The 20,977-nt window shown below is 35.0% G+C and overlaps 1 protein-coding gene across 4 annotated transcripts in view; it reads right to left on the bottom strand.

The window, feature by feature from the left end:
- The window catches only part of LOC107980680 (glutamate receptor ionotropic, kainate 2), a 602,400-nt gene that overhangs the window by 115,376 nt on the left and 466,047 nt on the right, over window positions 1–20,977 (bottom strand). For all 4 annotated transcript variants that reach the window (XR_004227195.2, XM_031927147.1, XM_031927149.1 and 1 more), the window contains one exon: window positions 19,111–19,226. Coding sequence is in view for 3 of the 4 variants with exons in the window: in XM_031927147.1 (XP_031783007.1) it covers window positions 19,111–19,226 (116 nt within the window). In the remaining variant the exon portion in view is untranslated. The remainder of the gene's footprint in view (window positions 1–19,110; window positions 19,227–20,977) is intronic.

Below are 20,977 nucleotides of genomic sequence, written 5' to 3'. Positions count from 1 at the left end.
TTTGAAACATCAAATAATTTCCGGACAATGTACGATGTTTTGTATAAAACAATGTAGCAAATATAATGCTCTCTAATTTAGATGAAAACGTAGGTGGCAAGCAAGGGATTGACGCATACATTGCACCAATCGCATTATGGCCAGCGTGATTCCCCAGCGCATTTCTTAATTCTAAGTCGTCAAAATACAGAATTAAAGGTAATGCAATACCCTTTTTGTCAAACGTTTTAAGTGTCTTTTGCCACAATTCTCCTTGTACAATATTTATTAGAAGATGTTTTTCTTCATTTAGAAACTTCATGTATGACAACGTAGCGTCAAATAATCCGGGTAGTTGTAATAATCTTTTAAACGCGCGTTTAATATCTACTTCCAGTAAAGGGATATCTGATTCTTCTAGAATAATATTATTTCCCTCCATTTTCGCTTTTGTGATTGAATTTACTGCTATAATTTTTGGCTCGACATATAAACCTAGTTTTTTATATAATGATATTCTTTTATACTCAGAACTTACTATTTCAAACGGATCTTTATATAGTCGAAATACATTATTTATTTCTGCAGAAACTTCTTCACTGACGGTTTTGAACAAAGATTTATTCAACCGTTTTAATAAAAATGGATTGTAAGTATCAGTTACGAATTTTTCAATGAGCTCAATTATAAATTGTACTTCAGTTTTCGATATGCTAAGATTCGCATACAGTTGACATGTTAACTTTATAACTTCTTCGTTGAGATCCATTTAAAAAAATAATATATACACTTACATATGTAATAAACGTGCGCAATCCTTAATCAATGCTACAGATCAATTTCACAATCTGGGAATTACAAATTTTTTTTTTCTTGTTGCATGCAGTATATGTGCTTTTGCAACAAAGACCAGACGTGATTACAAACTACTGGGAATTCGATTGTCAGCGTCAACATTAATTTGTAGATGTAATCAATGCAACTGATAATATTCTCAAAATCGTATATGTATGTGCCAATAACAGCATGATAACACTGAGGTGCTTTCAAGGATCCACACAGAACTATATAATATACTAACTATAAAACACGTATACTCAGGAACAACGTTAGCGTAATTTTTGACAGCACTAAACAAAACCGCGTCGTCGATCACGCCGCTTTCTGATACAATCACGGCCCCACGAGGTGATTCTTCCACCGCGTGGGTTGTGGTCGGAAACATGGCGGCAGCGCGTGCCAGTACAGCTGAGCAGCTCGTAGGTCACGCCGCCTCGCGCTGATTCAAGCAGTCTTGTCCGCCGGGACAGCATCACGCTCCCCAAGCCCTACCACTTTTCTCCATGTATGAATGAAATATATTTTGCAATAAAAAACGTACAAATTTACCAAATACTTATTTAGTACTCCCTAACCACAAATAAATTTCCTGATACTGTTTTTCTCTCTCTATCAATTAAAATTTCTATTATTATTGTACACTTACTTAAAAGTTATTAAAATGAGCAATTTACAATTTTAAAAATATATAAATAATAATATAAATACTATTCAAATAGATTCTATTAATCTTTGCGAACAATAAAATTTATCATTAAATATCAAGTCTTTTTGAATAATTATTTCGAAATAGCAAACGCGAACAATCTAGTATTATAACCATTATAATAAAAAGAATGGATAATAATAATGTTTAAAAATTTTATTCAAATATAAATCCAACATATTATTCATTTTTGTTTTATTTTTTTATAGAAAAACCTCGACTTGATGTGGAAGTTAAAAGAAGATGATCCGAATGCAGTGGACAAGGTAAAAATTATATTTAGACAATTTTTATATTTTAAAAACATTTTATACATAATAATTAATAAAAAAGATTTTTCTTTCAGAATAATTTTAACTACACGTTAGGATTGGATTATATATTGGTGGATGCTGATACCATGAAGAGTCGGGAATCACCTAGCACTGCAGCAACCCCCACGTCAGCAGATTGCCTAGAATTCGATAGACTATTAGATATCCATCAAATGACGAATAACATGTTTGAAATGTCTGAAGAAGAGATGGACGATTATTGCGAAGAGCTGGATAAGTTCTTGTATAAAGAGCTGCAGCAACAACCCGAACAAGAGTTACTGCAGCAACAAGAACTTACGCCGCAGCAGCAACAGACTGATCAAGAGGTGTTGCGGCTACTACTACAGCCTCAGCAGCAGGAGGAAATGCTGCAGCAGCAACAACAGCCTCAGCTCCAGCAGCAAAACGAACAGCTGCAGCCACAACAGCAGCCGGAGGTACCACAGCAGCCTGCAGAACTGTTGCAGCAGCCTGCAGAACTGCTGCAGCAACAGCAGCCTCATCAAGAGTTGTTGCAGCAGCTACTACTGCAGCCTCAGCTCCGGCAGCAGGAGGAAGTGCTGCAGCAGCAACAACAGTCTCAGCTCCAGCAGCAGAATGAACAGCTGCAGCCGCAGCAGCCGCTGGAGGAACCACAGCAGACTGCAGAACTGCTGCAGCAACAGCAGCCTCATCAAGAGTTATTGCGACAGCTACTACTGCAGCCTCAGCTCCAGCAGCAGGAGGAAGTGTTGCAGCAGCAACAACAGCCTCAGCTCCAGCAGCAAAATGAACAGCTGCTGCTGCTGCCTGAACATCAGCTAGAGCAGCAACAGCAGCTCCAAAATGTACAGCAACCAAAGCAGAAGCAGCCATGGAAAAGGTAACAAAAAAAGCAGCAGGAACCTATTGTCATTGATATGACGAAAAATTCTGGAACAGCTGACAATGACAAAAATGTCATAACATTCTTCCATGTAATGAAAAGTGCCGATATCATCAAAATAACGGATGCCATATCAAAACCTTTATCTACGATACAGCAGCAAAATCAAGAGATACTAACAGAAATGAAAAAATAGAATCGACTATTGGAAATGTTTTTGCAGACAACAGTAGCAAAAATAACAGCAACACCGACGGCAACAGCAACGACATCAACACTGGCAGCAACAGCAACGACGACAACAACAACAAAGAAGGCTGCAAAAAGAAAGGTGCCTACTCCATTGACCGCGAAAAATACTAATAAAAAATGTAAAAATGGGAAAATAGAACCGGAAAATATTTTACTAGAAATAAGTAAGATTACGTCGAATGCTCTGTCTCTCATAAATAAAGAAAATATAAATAATTAATATATGATTATTAATAATGTACTGGCTTTTTTTAAAAATTATTATATTAAAAGAAAAATTATAAATGTATATTTGTATATTTATTTTAGAAAATTATCACACACACACACACACCTTAATTGAAACTTTGAATCCCGAAAATTCCCGCCAGTGTCGACCGTTGGTTAACTGAGGCCGATGCACATGCGCTGAACGGGGGTGTACAGCGCATGCGCGTCAGCTCTAGATATCCTCAATTAACCGGCGATCGGCACTGGCGGGAGTTTTCCAAATTCATAGTTTTTAATTACTGGTGGGTCTACACATTTCCATACAAAGTTGCATTTCTCTCCCTCCCTCTTTCTCTCTCCACAACAATTTTGAGTATGCATTACGCATTTTATTGCAGCATTACATTTTTTAAAGACTAATTATATTATTTGAATAATTTATGTATAGACTAACTGTGTATGAACTAATTTATTTCATATATTATTTGTTAGAATCAAAATGGAAAATATCGTAGCTGAATGTGTACAACTAGCCAAGCTCTTAGAAGAAGCTGAAAAATTGTTACATTCTACTTTTACTAATTCAACAACATTAGCACGATGGAATAATCAATTTATTTCATCACTTAAGATGTTTCGTAAAGTATTGAAGAATAAGAGGCTTACGGTTCAAGAAAAACAAAGTATTTTATGTACTACAGCAAAAATAGAATGTTTAAAAGCTAAATTTGAGGTTATGGTTAGCAGAAAAAGTGGTGGTGGATTACAAGTACAAAATAAAAAAAAAATCGTTGATCGTGTGCGTTGGATAGATATGGATAACGCTTTTAATAATCGTATGAGGACTGCTGTTATAGCTAATTTAGCACATATAGATGTTACTAAATTTTTACAAGATGCCGCAATATTATTTTCTCGAAAAATGAAAAATATATTGCTTACAAATGATAAAGCTTTCAAAGTAAATACTGTTTTATCATGTAAATATGTAAAAATATGTGTTAAACAAGGCGTAGAAGAAGAAGAAGAAGAATGTATCGAGACTAAACATTTTAATACACAAAATCATGAAATTTTATCTGCTACATCGTTAATCGAATGGTTTAAGTCTAATGTCGCACAATCTCTACTTACAGATCTTGAGGAATTTCAGGAACGCGACTCTGGTTGGACTCTACATTCGATTGAAAACATACAGATAAACATAAACAAATTTAATCCAATGCGTACTGGTAGCTCTTATATACCTTTACCAAAATTTATAGAAAAAAGAAGAGCATGCGTCAATGTTAAAAATTTTGACAACAAATGCTTTATATGGGCAATTTTATCAGCCTTGTATCCTGTAAATCGTAAAAATCATCCAAATAGATTGAGTCATTACATTAAATATGAACATACAATAAATTTAAAAGGTATTGAGTTACCGGTATCATTGAAAAAGATACCGATTTTTGAAAAGCAGAATACTACAATTTCAATAAATGTTTTCGGCTTAGAAAACAAAAACATTGTACCACTCTATTTAACATGCAAAAAGAAGCACCACATAAATCTTCTTTTACTAACGAGAGAACATGATGAGCCTGTACCAGAATCACATTATATATATGTAAAACATCTTTCACGTTTAGTTAGCAATGATTTAAACAAAAATGGAAAAAAACTTTTTGTATGTGATAGATGTTTGAATTCTTTTTTCAAAGAAGATAATTTAATGAGACATGAAGAACATTGGAAAAAAATAAATAATTGTAGAATTAGACTTCCTAGTGAAAATAATAATGCAATAATGTTTAAAAATCATCGTTATAGCGAAAAGTTACCTTTTATAATATATGCAGACTGTGAGTGTTTGCTTAAACCAATAAGACAAGATGTAAAAACTAATACTAGACCAGTACAAAACCATGAAATTTATAGTCTTGGATACTATCTTAAATGTAGCTACAATGACTCATTATCAAAATATAAATTTTATAGAGGTCCTGATGTCTCAAGATGGTTTGCTGAACAGTTAAAAGTCAATGAAGAACAAATAAGTACTTTATATAAAAATCCTGTACCCATCTCAGTTTTATCAGAAGTTGAAATAACAGATTATTATAGTTCAAAAACGTGTCATATTTGCAAAAAAAAAATTGAATGATGATGACAAAGTACGTGATCACTGTCATCTTACTGGAAAATACCGAGGACCAGCACATAATAGCTGTAATCTAAATTATCAAGATTCAAAAATAGTACCAGTGGTGTTTCATAATTTAAGTGGATATGATGCACACTTTATTATATCTGATGTATCAAATCATTTTCCAGGACAGATTGATCTTCTTCCTCTGACAAAGGAAAAATATATATCATTCACTAAACATGTGGAAAATAGTAAAATCAAATTTAGATTTTTAGATTCGTTTCGATTTATGCCTTCATCACTAGAAAAATTAGCATCATATCTACAGGATTACAAAATTGTTAATAAAGAGTTTAATGATCTCAGCAGAGAACAAGTTGAGCTCTTAACGAGAAAAGGTGTTTTACCCTATGAATATATAAGTTCATGGGATAAGTTAGAGGAGTGTGAATTGCCAGAAAAAGAAAACTTTTTCAGTGTACTTAATGATTCACATATATCTGATCATGATTATAAACATGCACAAAATGTGTGGAATACATTTAATTTGCAAACACTTGGTGATTATTCTGATCTCTATATGAAAACTGATGTCTTGTTGTTAGCAGATGTTTTTGAAAATTTTCGAGACCAGAGTATAAAAGTTTACGGCCTCGATCCTGCACACTACTACACTACTCCAGGCTTTTCTTGGGATGCAATGCTAAAACTTACTGGTATACAATTGAAACTCTTAACAGATATTGACATGGTACTGTTTGTGGAGCGAGGGATCAGAGGTGGTTTAAGTCAATGCTCAAATCGTTATGCAACAGCCAACCATAAATACATGTGTGAAAATTATAATAAGGATGAGAAAAATCAGTATTTGATTTATTTAGATGCAAATAATTTATATGGACATAGCCTTTCACAATATCTCCCCTATGATGAATTTGAATGGCTTGAAAATTATGAAAATTTTGATTTGTTTTCCATTGCAACAGATGCTTCTCATGGTTATATTTTAGAGGTTGATTTGGATTATCCTAGCGAACTACATAACGCTCATAATGATTTACCATTCTGTCCTGAACATGCAAAACCTCCAGGTTCTAAGCAAGAAAAACTTTTAGCTGCCCTACATCCTAAAAGAAATTACGTTATTCACTATGTAGCTCTAAAACAGGCTCTCTCGAATGGGTTGCAACTTCGCAAAATTCATAGAGTTCTAAAATTTAAACAATCACCATGGCTCAAGTCATACACAGATTTAAATAGCAGTCTGCGAGCATTAGCAAAAAATGAATTTGAAAAGAATTTTTTCAAGTTAATGAACAATGCAGTGTTTGGTAAAACGATGGAAAATGTTAGAAAACGTGTTTTAGTCAAGCTCATGAGTAAATATGATGGAAGATATGGTGTTGAAGCTCAAATTTCAAAGCCAAATTTTCATAGCAGTGCAATATTTAATGAAAATTTAGTTGCTATACAAATGAATAAGACTGATATATGTATAGATAAACCAATTTATGTTGGTCTTACAGTTCTAGATCTCTCCAAGACGCACATGTATGATTTTCATTATAATTATATGCAAAAAGTATACAAAAATAACTTGAAATTACTTTATACAGATACTGATAGTCTAATATATGCTATTCAATGCAATGATTTTTATGAAGATATGAAAAGAAATATCCACATGTTCGATACATCAGATTATCCTGCAGATAATATATTTAACATGCCGCGCGTTAATAAGAAAATTGTCGGACTCATGAAGGATGAGTGTAATGGTGAGATTCTCACTGAATTTGTTGGATTAAGAAGCAAAATGTATAGTACGCGTGTCAATAATCAAGATAGTATGAAAAAAATTAAGGGTATTAAGGCTTCAGTTGTAAAGAAAACCATTGAATTTAACGACTACTTGGACTGTTTAAAAAATTCCTGCATTCAGAGTCGAGAGCAGTATGCTATAAGATCAAAACTTCATAACGTCGAGACCATTAAACAGAGAAAGATCGCTCTCAGTCCTTATGACGATAAAAGATTCCTTCAAGAGAACAGTACTGACACACTTGCCTGGGGTCATTACAACATACTTACATTACAATTGGGCGTATAGCCTTTATCGAAAACCTCCTTGTTTCTGCTTACGCGTACTTTATCTCCAACTTTAAATTTAGCTCCTTTAAACAGATTAATGTTTGGCTTTCTAATTCGATCAAGTATATGATTAACTTTGTCTCGATTCACTTCTGCAGGTTTCATTCCTATTGTTCGATGTCGACTATTATTATACTGTAAAGTTAAATTTTGTAAAATGTCTAACCATTTGTAGGTACCACGTAGGCTAAATAACTTCCACATCTTGCCTTTCAGAGTGCGATTGAAACGCTCACAAATTGATGCTTTAAGATTACTATAAGTAGAATAAAGATGAATTTTATAACTTTTCATTAGTTTATCAAAATCTTTATTGTAAAATTCTTTTCCACGATCTGTTTGCAAATTCTTAGGTACTCTTTTTTGCACTAGTATTGATTTCATAGCTTGAGCTACACATTTTCCAGTTTTTTGTTTTACCGGAACAGTCCAAGCATACTTTGAAAATACGTCAATGACAGTGAGCAGGTACTTGAAACCATTGTTTTGCTTAGCATATGGAATCATTTCAACAAGATCTGCTTGCCAAGTTTCGTCAATATCTTTAACGAGAAAAGAACGACGTGGATAATTACGCCTGGCAGGTTTATGAAGTTCCTCCACTACTCCTGCTTTCATGCTGATTTATAAGTTTATTTACTTTAGAATCCAAAAATCGTAATTTATCTTGCAAATCTGATAGCGTATTATTAATAATAGCCAATTCAGACTCAATTTTCGTAACTTTATTATTTAACACACTCTTAGTAGTCTGGGAATCTTCGACAATTTTGTCAGCTCTTTGTTTTATCAACTTTTTCACAGACTCTAGATTTACAGCATCATATTGCTCTATAGCATTAGCTACATTACACAGTTTTCGATTCTCTAAATCAAAATCTCCATTACTAGTCAGCTTGAATCCTAGTCCTGGCGGTCCACGAGCTGCTTCTGCGTGGACCAATCGACGTCCAAACACATCGATGCTCATTTTCATACTGAATTATTATTACACAATTATTCCAGCTTCACGAAGCTCCTCAATGATTGATAGTATTTCATTAATATGATTGTTATTGCCAGCGGATGTTTCAGCTAAAAGTAATCTTAAACGATCGACAAGCTCGTTTGGATCATCCCAATAAATGTAATCAGTATGAGTGTTTGCACGAGCAATCTTATATGACGTAAGTCCCCGTCCGCTTTTACCAATCTTGAGAATTTTACTTACAAAATCAGTATATTTCTTACTCATATTTTCACGAACATCTTCCTCTGCATTATAGTATTTTCTGTGTGCATTTGTATCTTTTAAAATTTTAGCATAATTTTTCTTGTCATTATCAGTGATTAAAGTATTATCGGGATGTTTCTTAAACAATAACTCAACTAGACCTGAAGTTTTTTCATACTCTTTATCACCTATGACTATTTTATTTCCAAAACTTATAGAGCTATTTCCAATCATGAGAGAACCATTCCGCATTTTTCGCACCCCATATACTGTATCCAAGGTCTGTACTTGTCCATTACGCAACAATTGTACGTTTTTATCAACACTATCATCAGTTTTTTCATCATCCAAATCATCAGCTTTAGTGATGGTTTCTTCATGATCTGAAATATCTGAATAGTCTACAGCTGATTCAAAAGCTGATTCACCGATATTATCGTCACCATTATCACTGTCGCCAACATCGTCATCATCATCACCACCATTGTCATCGTCTTCGTCTTTTTTGTTAATCCACTCCAATTTTCTCTTCTTCCTTTTTCTTTTTTAACTGATGCTGCTGCTGTTGGAGATGAATTTCTTTCACTTACATTGATGAGCTTTTCTAGAGGTTTCACGATTGGCTTGAACGAATCATTTAAATTCTTCTCTACTTTTAATTTGTGTAATTTTAATAAATCATACTTTCTTTTCACAGCGTTTCGAGCTTGCTCAACTTCACGTAGGACTGCAGTTTGTTGATTAAAATCAGACATCTTGATAGTTTAGAGTCTCACTACTGAATGATAAATTTCTCCCGTATTCTATATATTTATTACAAACTGATCAAAACCTTTTCTATAGCGACCATCATTAATATGACGATCTTTGTCTATGACAAGAAAACTATGATTGCCATCATTCCAGCACATTGAACAAATATCTTTGAAACGTTGATATGTCATATCTGTATTAACGTGATCGTTGTACACATGTTTCAAATTCATATCATCTTGACGAAAAATTACCAACAAATTGACATTATCTCGCACTAAATGTTTCGGTACTTGTGCATACGACTGACACAAATAAAAACAATCTACACTTTTGTGTCTACCCATGCAGTAAAAAGCTTTGACATTATCCTGCTTTTCACAAGCAATATCATCAAAGACAAACATTGAATTTGGTTGAGCTTCATCAGGTGATATGACAAGATCATGTTCACCGAAGGGTAAATACTTCATTCCCTCTAAAGGCTCGACAAGTTGCTCCAAAAATTTATATTTTGGTTGATTTAGAGATTTCGAGTATACGTAAATATTTTCAAATGTCAGACCATTAGGATGAATGATTAGAGATAAGAGAGCGTTCGTTTTGCCGCAATTGGATGAACCGCAAAATACTGCTCTTATACTGCTGGGTAATAATTTTCCATGACGATTTTGCTGTTTTTTCTGCTGCGTCAAAAGATCAAAATTAATCACTGGCAATTTTGCTGACTGCTTCTTAAGATCCATCATGCTTCTATTTCATATGACGACTGACTCGAGCTACTATAAATGTGAGCATTTATACTTTTTCTCAGTTAGTCTAGTATGAGCTCGCTAAGAGCTAGCATCATGCAGAAAAAAAGAGGTTCGGGCTTAGTGAATACATTGATCAACAAGTTACCCATTGAACTTCATGTGCCTGGTTATCAGTACTGTGGTCCAGGTACTAAACTTGCTAAACGCCTAGCTCGTGGAGATCCAGGAATCAATCCTCTGGACGCTGCTTGCAAGGAACACGACATTGCCTACTCGAAGAATCCTGACAACATTCAAGAGAGAAACGCAGCTGATAAGGTTTTAGCAGAAAAGGCGTGGAAAAGAGTAAAATCTAGAGACGCCGGTTTGAAAGAAAGGGCGACAGCTTTTGCCATAGCAAATACTATGAAGCTAAAATCGAAGCTCGGTATGGGTGTTGGAGGAGGAAGAGGTAGATCTGTCAAACCTAAGAAAAAGATTACGCTAAAAAGATTGATCAAGTCAACAGAAAAATCTATCATTCCCGGCAATGACTCCCGCTCTATTATTAAGCCAGCGCTAAAGACTGCTCGTGAGCATGTGAAAAAAATCGGTGGAAAAAGTAAAGTTATTGTTCCACGCATATTGCCTGTTCCCAGCAAAGTAGGTGGCTTTCTTCCAGCACTTATTCCACTTTTTGCTGGTCTTAGTGCAGTCGGCTCACTTGCAGGAGGAGCTGCAGGAATCGCCAAAGCAATAAATAAGGCAAACACTGCTAAGAAGCAAATGGAAGAGCAAAAAAGACACAATGAAAAAATGGAAATGCTGACACTCGGTAAGGGACTGTTTTTAAAACCTCATCACAAAGGCTTCGGTATCTTTCTCAAACAAAACACAAAAAAGAAGCAATGTGGAAAAAAAAAACTTCGATGAAATAAGATTGCCAAAACGTGCACTCACCGACTATGATCTACTCAAGTATGCAAAATTAATGAAAATAACAAATTTTCGTGGAGTTTTTATGCGAAATGCCCTACCTACAAATGGTTGTCGAGCTAAAGAATCAGCAATCATAAATCTGGATGATGCGAGCGGATCTGGCACGCATTGGGTAGCTTATCGAAAAAATGGTAACGAAGTTATTTACTTTGATAGTTTCGGTGATTTACAACCACCTCGAGATCTTATGAACTACTGGAAAGTATCTCAAGTCAAGTACAATTATCAGAGGTATCAGGAATTCTCAACTTTCATCTGTGGCCATCTCTGCCTCAAATTTCTCTGCAATCAGCTCAATCGAAAGGAGCAGTTCTGTCTATATAAAAAGAAATCTACACGAGTCATTTGAATTAGTCTACTCAAGATGGTTGTTGAGTCGATGACTCTTAGCCTTTCTGGCACCTCGTCAAACCTCGAGACGCACTATTTTCCACCCATAGAGCTGGATCCAGATAAACAGTATAGTGTTGGACTTGTTGAGCTGCTAACTTTCAATTCCATACCAAACGTCGATGTAAAATTCAATAAGTTTTACGTTGGACAAGAAATAATTGAACTTCCTACAGGCAGTTATGAGATTGAGGATATTGAACGAACTCTGCAAGGCATCCTCGATACGCGAGGCATAAAAGTTAGTATCAAGCCAAATAATAATACATTGCGTAGTATTATTGAATGCAGTCCTGAAATCGATTTTCGTCCAAGTGACTCGATTGCTCGTCTACTTGGATTTACTCCAAGAGTCTTGAAACCCTATATAAGTCATGACTCTGATTTACCAGTAGCTATTCTCAAAGTGAACGCTCTACGAGTCGAGTGTAATATTACAACGGGAGCATACATAAATCAACAAAAAGTTCATACAATACATGAATTTTTCCCAGCAGTCCCACCTGGTTACAAAATCATTGAAGTTCCTAGACAGATAATATACTTACCGATATCTGTGAAAGTGATCGATCATTTACAACTACGTCTAGTAGATCAAGATGGTGAATTGATTAATCTTCGAGGTGAAATTATTACAATTCGTTTGCATCTGAAAAGCACCTGAAATGGGTATTGTATTTAATGCTGACAGAAGCTATATTAACAACTCAGTATGTCATCAGACAGTCAGTCCACAACGAGTGATCAAACGATTAACACGTCAGAACAGTCAATTTCTACAAAGTCTCGGTCTCACAGTAAAGCGTGGTGGTGGAGGAAAAATAGAACAAGTGAGAAAAATACTGAAAAAATAACTTGTACGTTTATCTGCTGCTGCTGTCAAGATGGAGGCAATTCTTAACGTACAATCTCCAGTCGTCTTTGACGAATCTGTCTCACATTATGAGATTCATGCACATCAACCCTACACCTCACATACATTCAACAATAGTGATGAAATTCGAATAGCTATTCAGCATCAAGATGTGTGTGTTTTACCATCTAAAAGTTCTCTACACATTTGTGGCAAGATTACTAAACAAGATGGTACTGCTGTACAACATACTCTTTTTGTGAACAATGCTATCAGTCATCTCTTTGAAGAAATTCGATATGAGATGAATGCCATAGAGATTGATCGATGTAAAAACGTTGCTGCAACAACCTTGATGAAAGGCTACACTTCTTTCTCACCTAGTCAACTAAAGTATCTTGAAAATTCTGGTTGGACACCTATTACTGACGTGGGAAATATAGCTGATAATAATGGAAACTTTGATGTGACAGTTCCCCGATCAATGATCTTTGGTTTCGCCGAGGATTATCGAAAAATCGTTGTAAACGTTAAGCATGAACTCATTCTCACAAGATCGAGAAATGATTTGAACGCTGTTTTACAAGAGGCTACAATGGTTGATGCAAGACCTACATACGAAGACTTTAAAATCGAAATCACTCGTATAGAGTGGCTTATGCCCTACCTCGTACTGTCAGACCGACGAAAAATACAACTATTTAATTACATTCAAAAAGATATACCGATTGCTATGAGTTTTCGTTCATGGGAATTGTATGAGTATCCAGTACTTCCAACAACCACACAACATGTATGGACAGTCAAAACATCGAATCAACTGGAAAAGCCACGTTTTATCATTCTAGGCTTTCAAACAGCGAGGAAAGGAGTGCGAAGACAAAATGCTAGTTATTTTGATCACTGCGATATTAGTAATGTAAAACTTTTCCTCAACTCTCAGAGTTACCCATACGGTAATCTCAATCTTGATATTACAAACAATCAGTTTGCAATACTCTATGATATGTATGCAAATTTCCAAAATGTATATTATTCTGATAGAATTGTAATAGATCCTCTTTTGAGTAAAGAAGAATTTATCCAACATGCACCACTCATAGTCATAGATTGTTCAAAACAAAACGAGTCTCTTAAACAAGCAGCTGTCGATGTACGCCTTGAATTTGATTGTAAGAATAATATGCCTGCAAATACAACTGCGTATTGTCTAATTTTACACGATCGCATTGTTAAGTATAATCCTATAAGTGGTAATGTTAAGAAACTCGTATAAAACTATATAAAGCTTGCATGAACAATTAATTAGTCAGTATTGTTATAAACCATCAGTGGAGATAGATCTAAAAAATGAATCGAAATAGCATTTCGTACACTCCTCTCAAGGAGGACAAAAGCACTAAAAGAGTGCAAGATGATAAACAATGTAATACGTATCGCGGAGAACCTTGCTCTACTCCTACTAATAAAAGCGGGTAGTGGAAAAATACTTTTGAGAAATATTCCACTAACACAAAGTCCATGTCAGAACATCAAGGCTACAAGAGGTACTGAGATTTACAAATAACTATCTCTATTGTACTAAACAATTTTTTATAAATAAACTAAAAAATAAAACGTATATTACTCTTGTTTTTATTTATCAATCCTCACCTTTATTCCTCCACAATCACTATCATGCGTGAGGCCCATCGGCGGGCTGCGAGCGCCAGCGTCCACGTGGGCTGCGAGGATAAAACAGAGAGGGTCCACGCGGGCTGCGAGGGTAAATCAGAGGGTAAAACAGAGAGGCCCACGCGAGGGTAAAACAGAGGGGGTAAAACAGAGGGTAAAACAGTTTTGCAGATTCCTGTTACCATCGGCCGGTATTCGGTGGCGCAGGAGTCGCATGGCGCAGTAACAGTGTTGCCCCTACTACTTGTACATACGCGCAAACACACACATCCGTACGGACATTTTCCAAAAACACCATTATTAGACTGAAAATGCATCAAAACACACTTCCAACATGTTTTTACACAAACTCCAAAAATTACTATTACAAGGCTTTCTTAGGAAGGAAGCAAAAGGTATCTCCATAGATTTTTTAGTGGTCGTAGTCCAGATCGAACTCTTACTTTCACCAATATTAAGGTTTAAAAGGCTTATTAGATAGGTATAACATATAAATATATAGCCTCGGGATTCCTCGCCAGGATCCTGTTCCCTACTGAAAAAGCTTCAGTGAAAATAAGATGATTTCCAGGTAATTTTCAAGGGTAAAACGTGCCAATTTCGTATTTGATTAGCAGATGATTTTAAGATGAAAATCATGTAACCTTTTATAACTTGAAAATATGACTAGCAAAGCAATATATATATATATATATATATATATATATATATATATATATATATAAAGAGCTATGTAAGAGCTAGTCGGCGCGAGTGCAGGGTATAGTGCGTCGTTGGCTCAGTGGTTAGAGCACGCACCTTGAGATCTCGGGGACGTGGGGTCGAATCCTTCTCGTCGCTTTATTTTTGTGCGAATTATTTTCCGGATACCGATCCATAAATCAGATCCTAAGCATTATGTTACGAACTATAGACCAATCTCTCTAATATCAAATTTTGCTAAGATCTTTGAACGAATTGTTTACGATAGAATATATGATTTTGTTGATAAACACAAAAATTGCATTAAATACTTTAATGAATACACTATATAATAATGTTGATCGTCGAATTCCAACAATCGTGTCTTTTCTGGATCTAGCAAAGGCGTTTGATACGGTTGATCACCATATATTACTCGACAAGTTGTTTCGCATATGAATTAAAGGACAGGCACATGATCTCCTCGCAAGCTACTTAGAAAATAGATATAGGTACTATCACAAGGTACTATCCTGGGACCACTGTTGTTTATCTTGTATATTAATAATATTTTCTTTCTTCTATAGTGTAATTAGCTATGGAATTATTGCCTGGGCACTTATCGTACTAACTTAGAGATCAGACAGTATAACTAGGAACAAGAGTATTATTATTCCTATGAATAAGAAAAGAATTAATAATAAGAATAGCTTTAAGAAAGCAATTATTATTATTAATACGCTACCTAATGAGCTGAAAAATGTAAATATTGGAAAATACGCTCAAATGAAAAAAATTAAAAGCTGGATTAAAGAATACTGCTAGAAATAGACCGATATGTGATCTTAGTAAGCTAGATATTTATGTTTATTGCAGAAAAGATTAATTATTGTTTTTTTAGTTTGTAAGTATTAGTTTTCTAAGTTCGTTTTTTATTTATTGTTCTTATATTTTTTTCTCTTTGTATACCCCAGACCTACGAACAGGTAACTCCGTTTACCTCTGCGGGTTCATGAGTATTAGCATAATACTCTGTAAATTTTTCTAGCTGAATAAATAAAACATGTACACAAGTACTGTCTAGCTTGCGGATTATTTACATTTAGTTCAAACCATGAAGTCAAAGTTGTGTTTAAGTTTTTATTAATGAACTCTTCTTCTGATCCTTCCATAAAGGGATGTCGTCGCTAAAAATACTGTTTTTCTATTACATATACTTTTAAAATAAAGCTTGTAATAAAAAGCCAAGCTTGTAGCGCTCTAGTGTTAGGTTTAGTTAATCATTCTATCAAGGGAAATTTTGATCGGACGTTTAGTTTTTCCATAATCTTGGAAATACGAACAGATGATTACGCGTACACATGCGATTGCAGCGTTTCCCTTAAAATCTAATTTTACATAACTTTTTAGATAAAGCTTGCAAATGAAAAATCAAGCCTGTATCGCTGTAGTGTTATGAATCGTTCTACAGAAAAAAAAATTCGATCGGACTTTTTGTTTTTCTAAAAGTTTCGAAATACAATGTTCTGCCATTTTGACTTCGTGCATCATTTTGTATAATTTAGCGTACATGTTTACTTGTCGAAAAAAATTATCTTATTCCTTTAATAGCATTAAAGAACATGACACATTAGTTTGTAATCGTGATTGCAAGGCGATTTCATTAACAATGATGTATAGTTGCCCATATTTTATGGCTTTGTTTTCGTCTGGATGTAAGTTATAAATATTGTGGTAAATTTAACCACTTATTCGAATAACTTGAGGCCTTTTTCCGAAAAGAGCGGCAAATCTAGCTCCAAAACGCGCGAAGGCAAGTGCATTATTATATTGTCTAATATTATTTAAAAAGTGTTTGATTTCGTTAGTATTTCCAGAAACTAATTTTTTTTAACGTTAAGGATAAGTGATATTGTCAGATAATCCAACGTTCCCTCTATTGCAACAATTAGAAAACTTCTTATTACATAATATTTCAAATTTGAAATGTTTAGCATTACAGAATTCACATACTTCACTCATGCTACCTAAATCATTCTCCATAATTGCTGATTCATCGAAAACGAAATTAAACATGGCATCTAATTTTGTTATTGAAAATTCATTGAAATTTTTAATAGCGTAACCTTTTAATTTTTTGTAGTTATTATTATAATCTTATTACTTTTTAATTTTCTTTAGAGCTATAAATATCTATACCTAATCAACCGAGCGACGCTAGGAGTGAGGTAACCCTGCTAGTAACCTATTAATCCGCAATCACTGCAAAATATTTCTATTGGATTATATTTCGGACAATTTATAAATCTGGTCCCGATTTTTCCGCATTTAAAGCAGAACGCATGTTTCGGACCTTCGCAATCTCGCGAGTAATGTCCGGTTATTCCGCAATTATTACAGATTTGTATCTGTGTATCTGGTCTGTCGCTGTTGTTTTGCGGGCTTTTGTTAGGTGTTTAATTTGTCGATGGTCTTTGGGTATTATTAAAGGGTTTGTCGCGTCGGTAATCAACGTTATTTAATTCGTCCGAGTCAGGCAAGGCATCCTCCGTGAAGTCCGGTTCTGCATGTTCTATATGTGATTAAATTTGGTCTTCGTCCAGTTTGAGGTTTGATTATTGTTGTCTAATATTGCACGGTGGGCGTTGATCTCTGTAGTCTAAGTCCATTAGGGAAGAATCCTCGGCGCTCGGGGCCGGTTTATATGATTGTTACGTCGGAACTTATCTTTTATTTTAGACTACTCTCTTTGTTTTGTTTCTCGCTATTTTCTATTAAAGAGAACTGCAAGGAATGATCGCTTCTTTCTATCCTTCCGTTTCCGCAAATAGATAAGGATGAGATTGTTGCGTTTGGAAATTAATGAGAAATTTTATTTTTAATTATTTTTCTTTTATTTAAGAAATAGAAATGTCTAAAAGTTTATTGACAAAATTGACTATTAAACAGGCACAAGTCTTGAACAGTCACTTGCAAAACAAGTATACTTGTGAAGCAAAGGAGCAAATAATTACGCAGTTTGAGTATTTTAGTGTGAATATAAATACTATTTTATTTTCTTTAAATTGCTACACTAGAAATATAAGTTAAGCATCAACCGGCACTTGACACTACTCGTAGTGAATGAGGAAAATTACTCTAAACTGCTAAGCGGTAGTTGCAAGGAAAGTAAAGCGTAGACAAAAAAAAATATTCGAACAGTTAATATTTACTTACTTTGTTTTCCTTGTTGCTGACTGGAGGCTGAAGATTGCTGCTGTAGAGTTGCGCGAGGTTGAGATTTAATCAAAAGATTTTTTTATTCAATATTCTGTATAGGAAATATCACGCAAAAAGAAATACACGTGTGAAAATGTGTGTATTATAAAAAAAAATGAATTCCGTTTATTGAAAGAGAAATTAACACATTAATATTATTTTGTGATTATTTGTACAAAATTGAGTGGTATTGCAGAATAGTACGCTACGCCTCGGTATGCGTGGTACTCTGTACTCGTAGATGTCTGCGCTTCCCTGTCTCGTCCGCGTTAATTTTCTATGGGGCTGGATATTCGCAGCGCGTGATACGGTTGCTCTTGCGCCGTGAATATGGGACCCAGCACACTAGATGTTAACAGCAGGACGGTCGTCAAAAACTGATAGGGGGGCGGTAGATCGTCGTGCTAGCGCGCAGTGCCCGACGGGGGAAGTTTTCCGTTGGGTTGTACTATACTACTCTCGATGTTCGCTTTGTGTGCCAAACTCCTTTGCAGTTCAGACTGGTGTGTAATCCGTGACTTTCTGCTTCTTGCTTAATTTCCTTACTCGACAATGCCAACCCAGTCATTGACTAAGACCTCGCTAGCTATTTCACGCAAGGTCATCCCGCACAGTCTAAAGTGTCCTAAATAATATCGTAGTTTCCGCGAAGAAATTCAAACGATAAATGTTACGTAATAATCTAGGTGTGCACAGTTCAACGTATTGTTGAAGTTCGTTTCGAGGGTGTTTATGTTATTCGACCCGCGCGCTCACGTTGACCTTTGATTGTCGCGGGAACACGTGTAGCTGATTGTTTGTGTGCCGCTTGACAACAGTGTCATTTGTTTTATCTTCTTTGTAACTCGAGGTACGCTTGAGCTTGCGCTCTAGAAATCTGTTTGCGACACATTGCGACCTTTCTTGGCTTTATTTCGTAGGAATTTTCCCGTTATATCATAATCGTCTGTTTTAAAATTTTTACCTTTCCCGTTTTATTACGTTTTTTGCTATTTGATAATTTTCTTATTCTAACGTACTTATTTTCAAAATTACATTTACATACTCATTTGCAAATATAATGAAGTATTATTATTAAATTATGATAAGTTTTAATCATACCCTGCATGAGCCACCTCCGTGTTTTTCTTTCCACCATTTAGTTTTCAATATATGAAGTTTACCTTCTTCTTGCAGCTTTAGAATAGCACCACTTATAGCTGTTCTGTAAGGTGAATCTGAAAATAATTTATGAGGTTTTAAATTATGAATATTATCATGTATTTATATTGTTTGAGAGTGTACACTTTGACTCTAACAACTTAAAACTAACCGTGCAATATCATATCAATGTACTCAGAAGAAATTGCAACTTTTTCACATATTTAGGTCAGTTGTAAAATTTCGATAGCATTGTGTGCGAGAATTATTATATTAATTATTTGTATAACATGTCTCAATATAATTCTCTGTTAAATTTTCAAAATTGCTTACAAACTACTGTGGGAAAAATGATAGGTTATGCTTGGTGATTTACCAGCTAATTTTGAACGTTTGGCATAAAGCATAATGCAAAATGCTTTGCGCTCTGTGGTGCTTGCACTTCGTATTTGAGGTATGAGCGCACGCTGCTCACTCTTCGCATTTGCTAGATTCATCGGTGGTTGCGCTTTACGATCAATGATCAAATCATTAAATTGAAGCTTATATTATTACAATTGAGGAAAATCAGTGTGGATTATGCTTGTATTTTAAAATTTTTTTATAATTTGTTTTAAAATTGTTTGTTTTGAAATACAAATTTATAATTTCAACGTGCATTCTATTACGTCAACAAGATTATTTTCTTCTACGATTTCTTTACAGAAAATTCAACGGTTGGTTAAAAAAAAAGTGCTCAGATCTCTCTGCTCTTAAAGCTTAGCTGACAGCTAACGTCGGCGCCACCACAAGACGCTAACTACAAGCAAGCTGCTGTTAGACAAATACAAAACTCTCAAAGATGAATTGCGCCAGACGCAACATTTAATAAATAAGTTTTATTGTGCTTACTGGCATCGGCCTGAAGTCTTCATGATGTTCTTAAGCCTGTAGTCTCAAATCTACTAGCAATTCGAACGAGAATTGCGAAGCCGATAAGTGGCAGTCTTATATAGTTGTTCTTGCGTACAGGCTCGCTTTCTGCGCATTTCTCATGCCGCTGGGACTTATTCTGGCAAGGCCATTTTTTCGTAAAACTGCGTATTTATAGCACAGTGTAGCTTAAATTTCAGTCACGCCACGTTTAAGTCACGCCTATCCCTGATCTAAGCAGTCCATTATTGTATCGTGAGGTTAGCTGATATACACGGTGCAATAATGGACTACTGGAGGATTGAAGCAACTGTGCTATAAAATTGTATGCGATACTCGTGAACTAAGCAGCCCATCACTGCACGGCGTTTTATTACCCTCGCTGCGCTCGAGCACTAATACACGCCGTGCAATAATCGGCTACTTAGGTTACACGTATTAAAATATACTACTAGCAGAGTCACCTCGCTCCTAACGCTCGGTTGATTAGGTATATATATTTATAGCTCTGAAGAAAATTAAAAAGTAATAAGATTATAATAATAACTACAAAAAATTAAACGGTTACACAATTAAAAATTTCAATGAATTTTCAATAACAAAATTAGATATATAGATGCCATGTTTGATTTCGATTTCGATGAATCAGCAATTATGGAGAATGATTTAGGTAGCATGAGTGAAGTATGTGAATTCTGTAATGCTAAACATTTCAAATTTGAAATATTATGTAATAAGAAGTTTTCTAATTGTTGCAATAGAGGGAACGTTGGATTATCTGACAATATCACTTATCCTTAACGTTAAAAAAAATTAGTTTCTGGAAATACTAACGAAAGCAAACACTTTTTAAATAATATTAGACAATATAATAATGCACTTGCCTTCGCGCGTTTTGGAGCTAGATTTGCCGCCT

This window comes from Nasonia vitripennis (assembly GCF_009193385.2).
Source record: "Nasonia vitripennis strain AsymCx chromosome 3 unlocalized genomic scaffold, Nvit_psr_1.1 chr3_random0012, whole genome shotgun sequence".
In the NCBI taxonomy this organism is placed as follows: Eukaryota; Metazoa; Arthropoda; class Insecta; order Hymenoptera; family Pteromalidae; genus Nasonia; species Nasonia vitripennis.
Note: the sequence above shows the minus strand (reverse complement) of the source record. Positions and strands in the feature narration are given on the sequence as shown.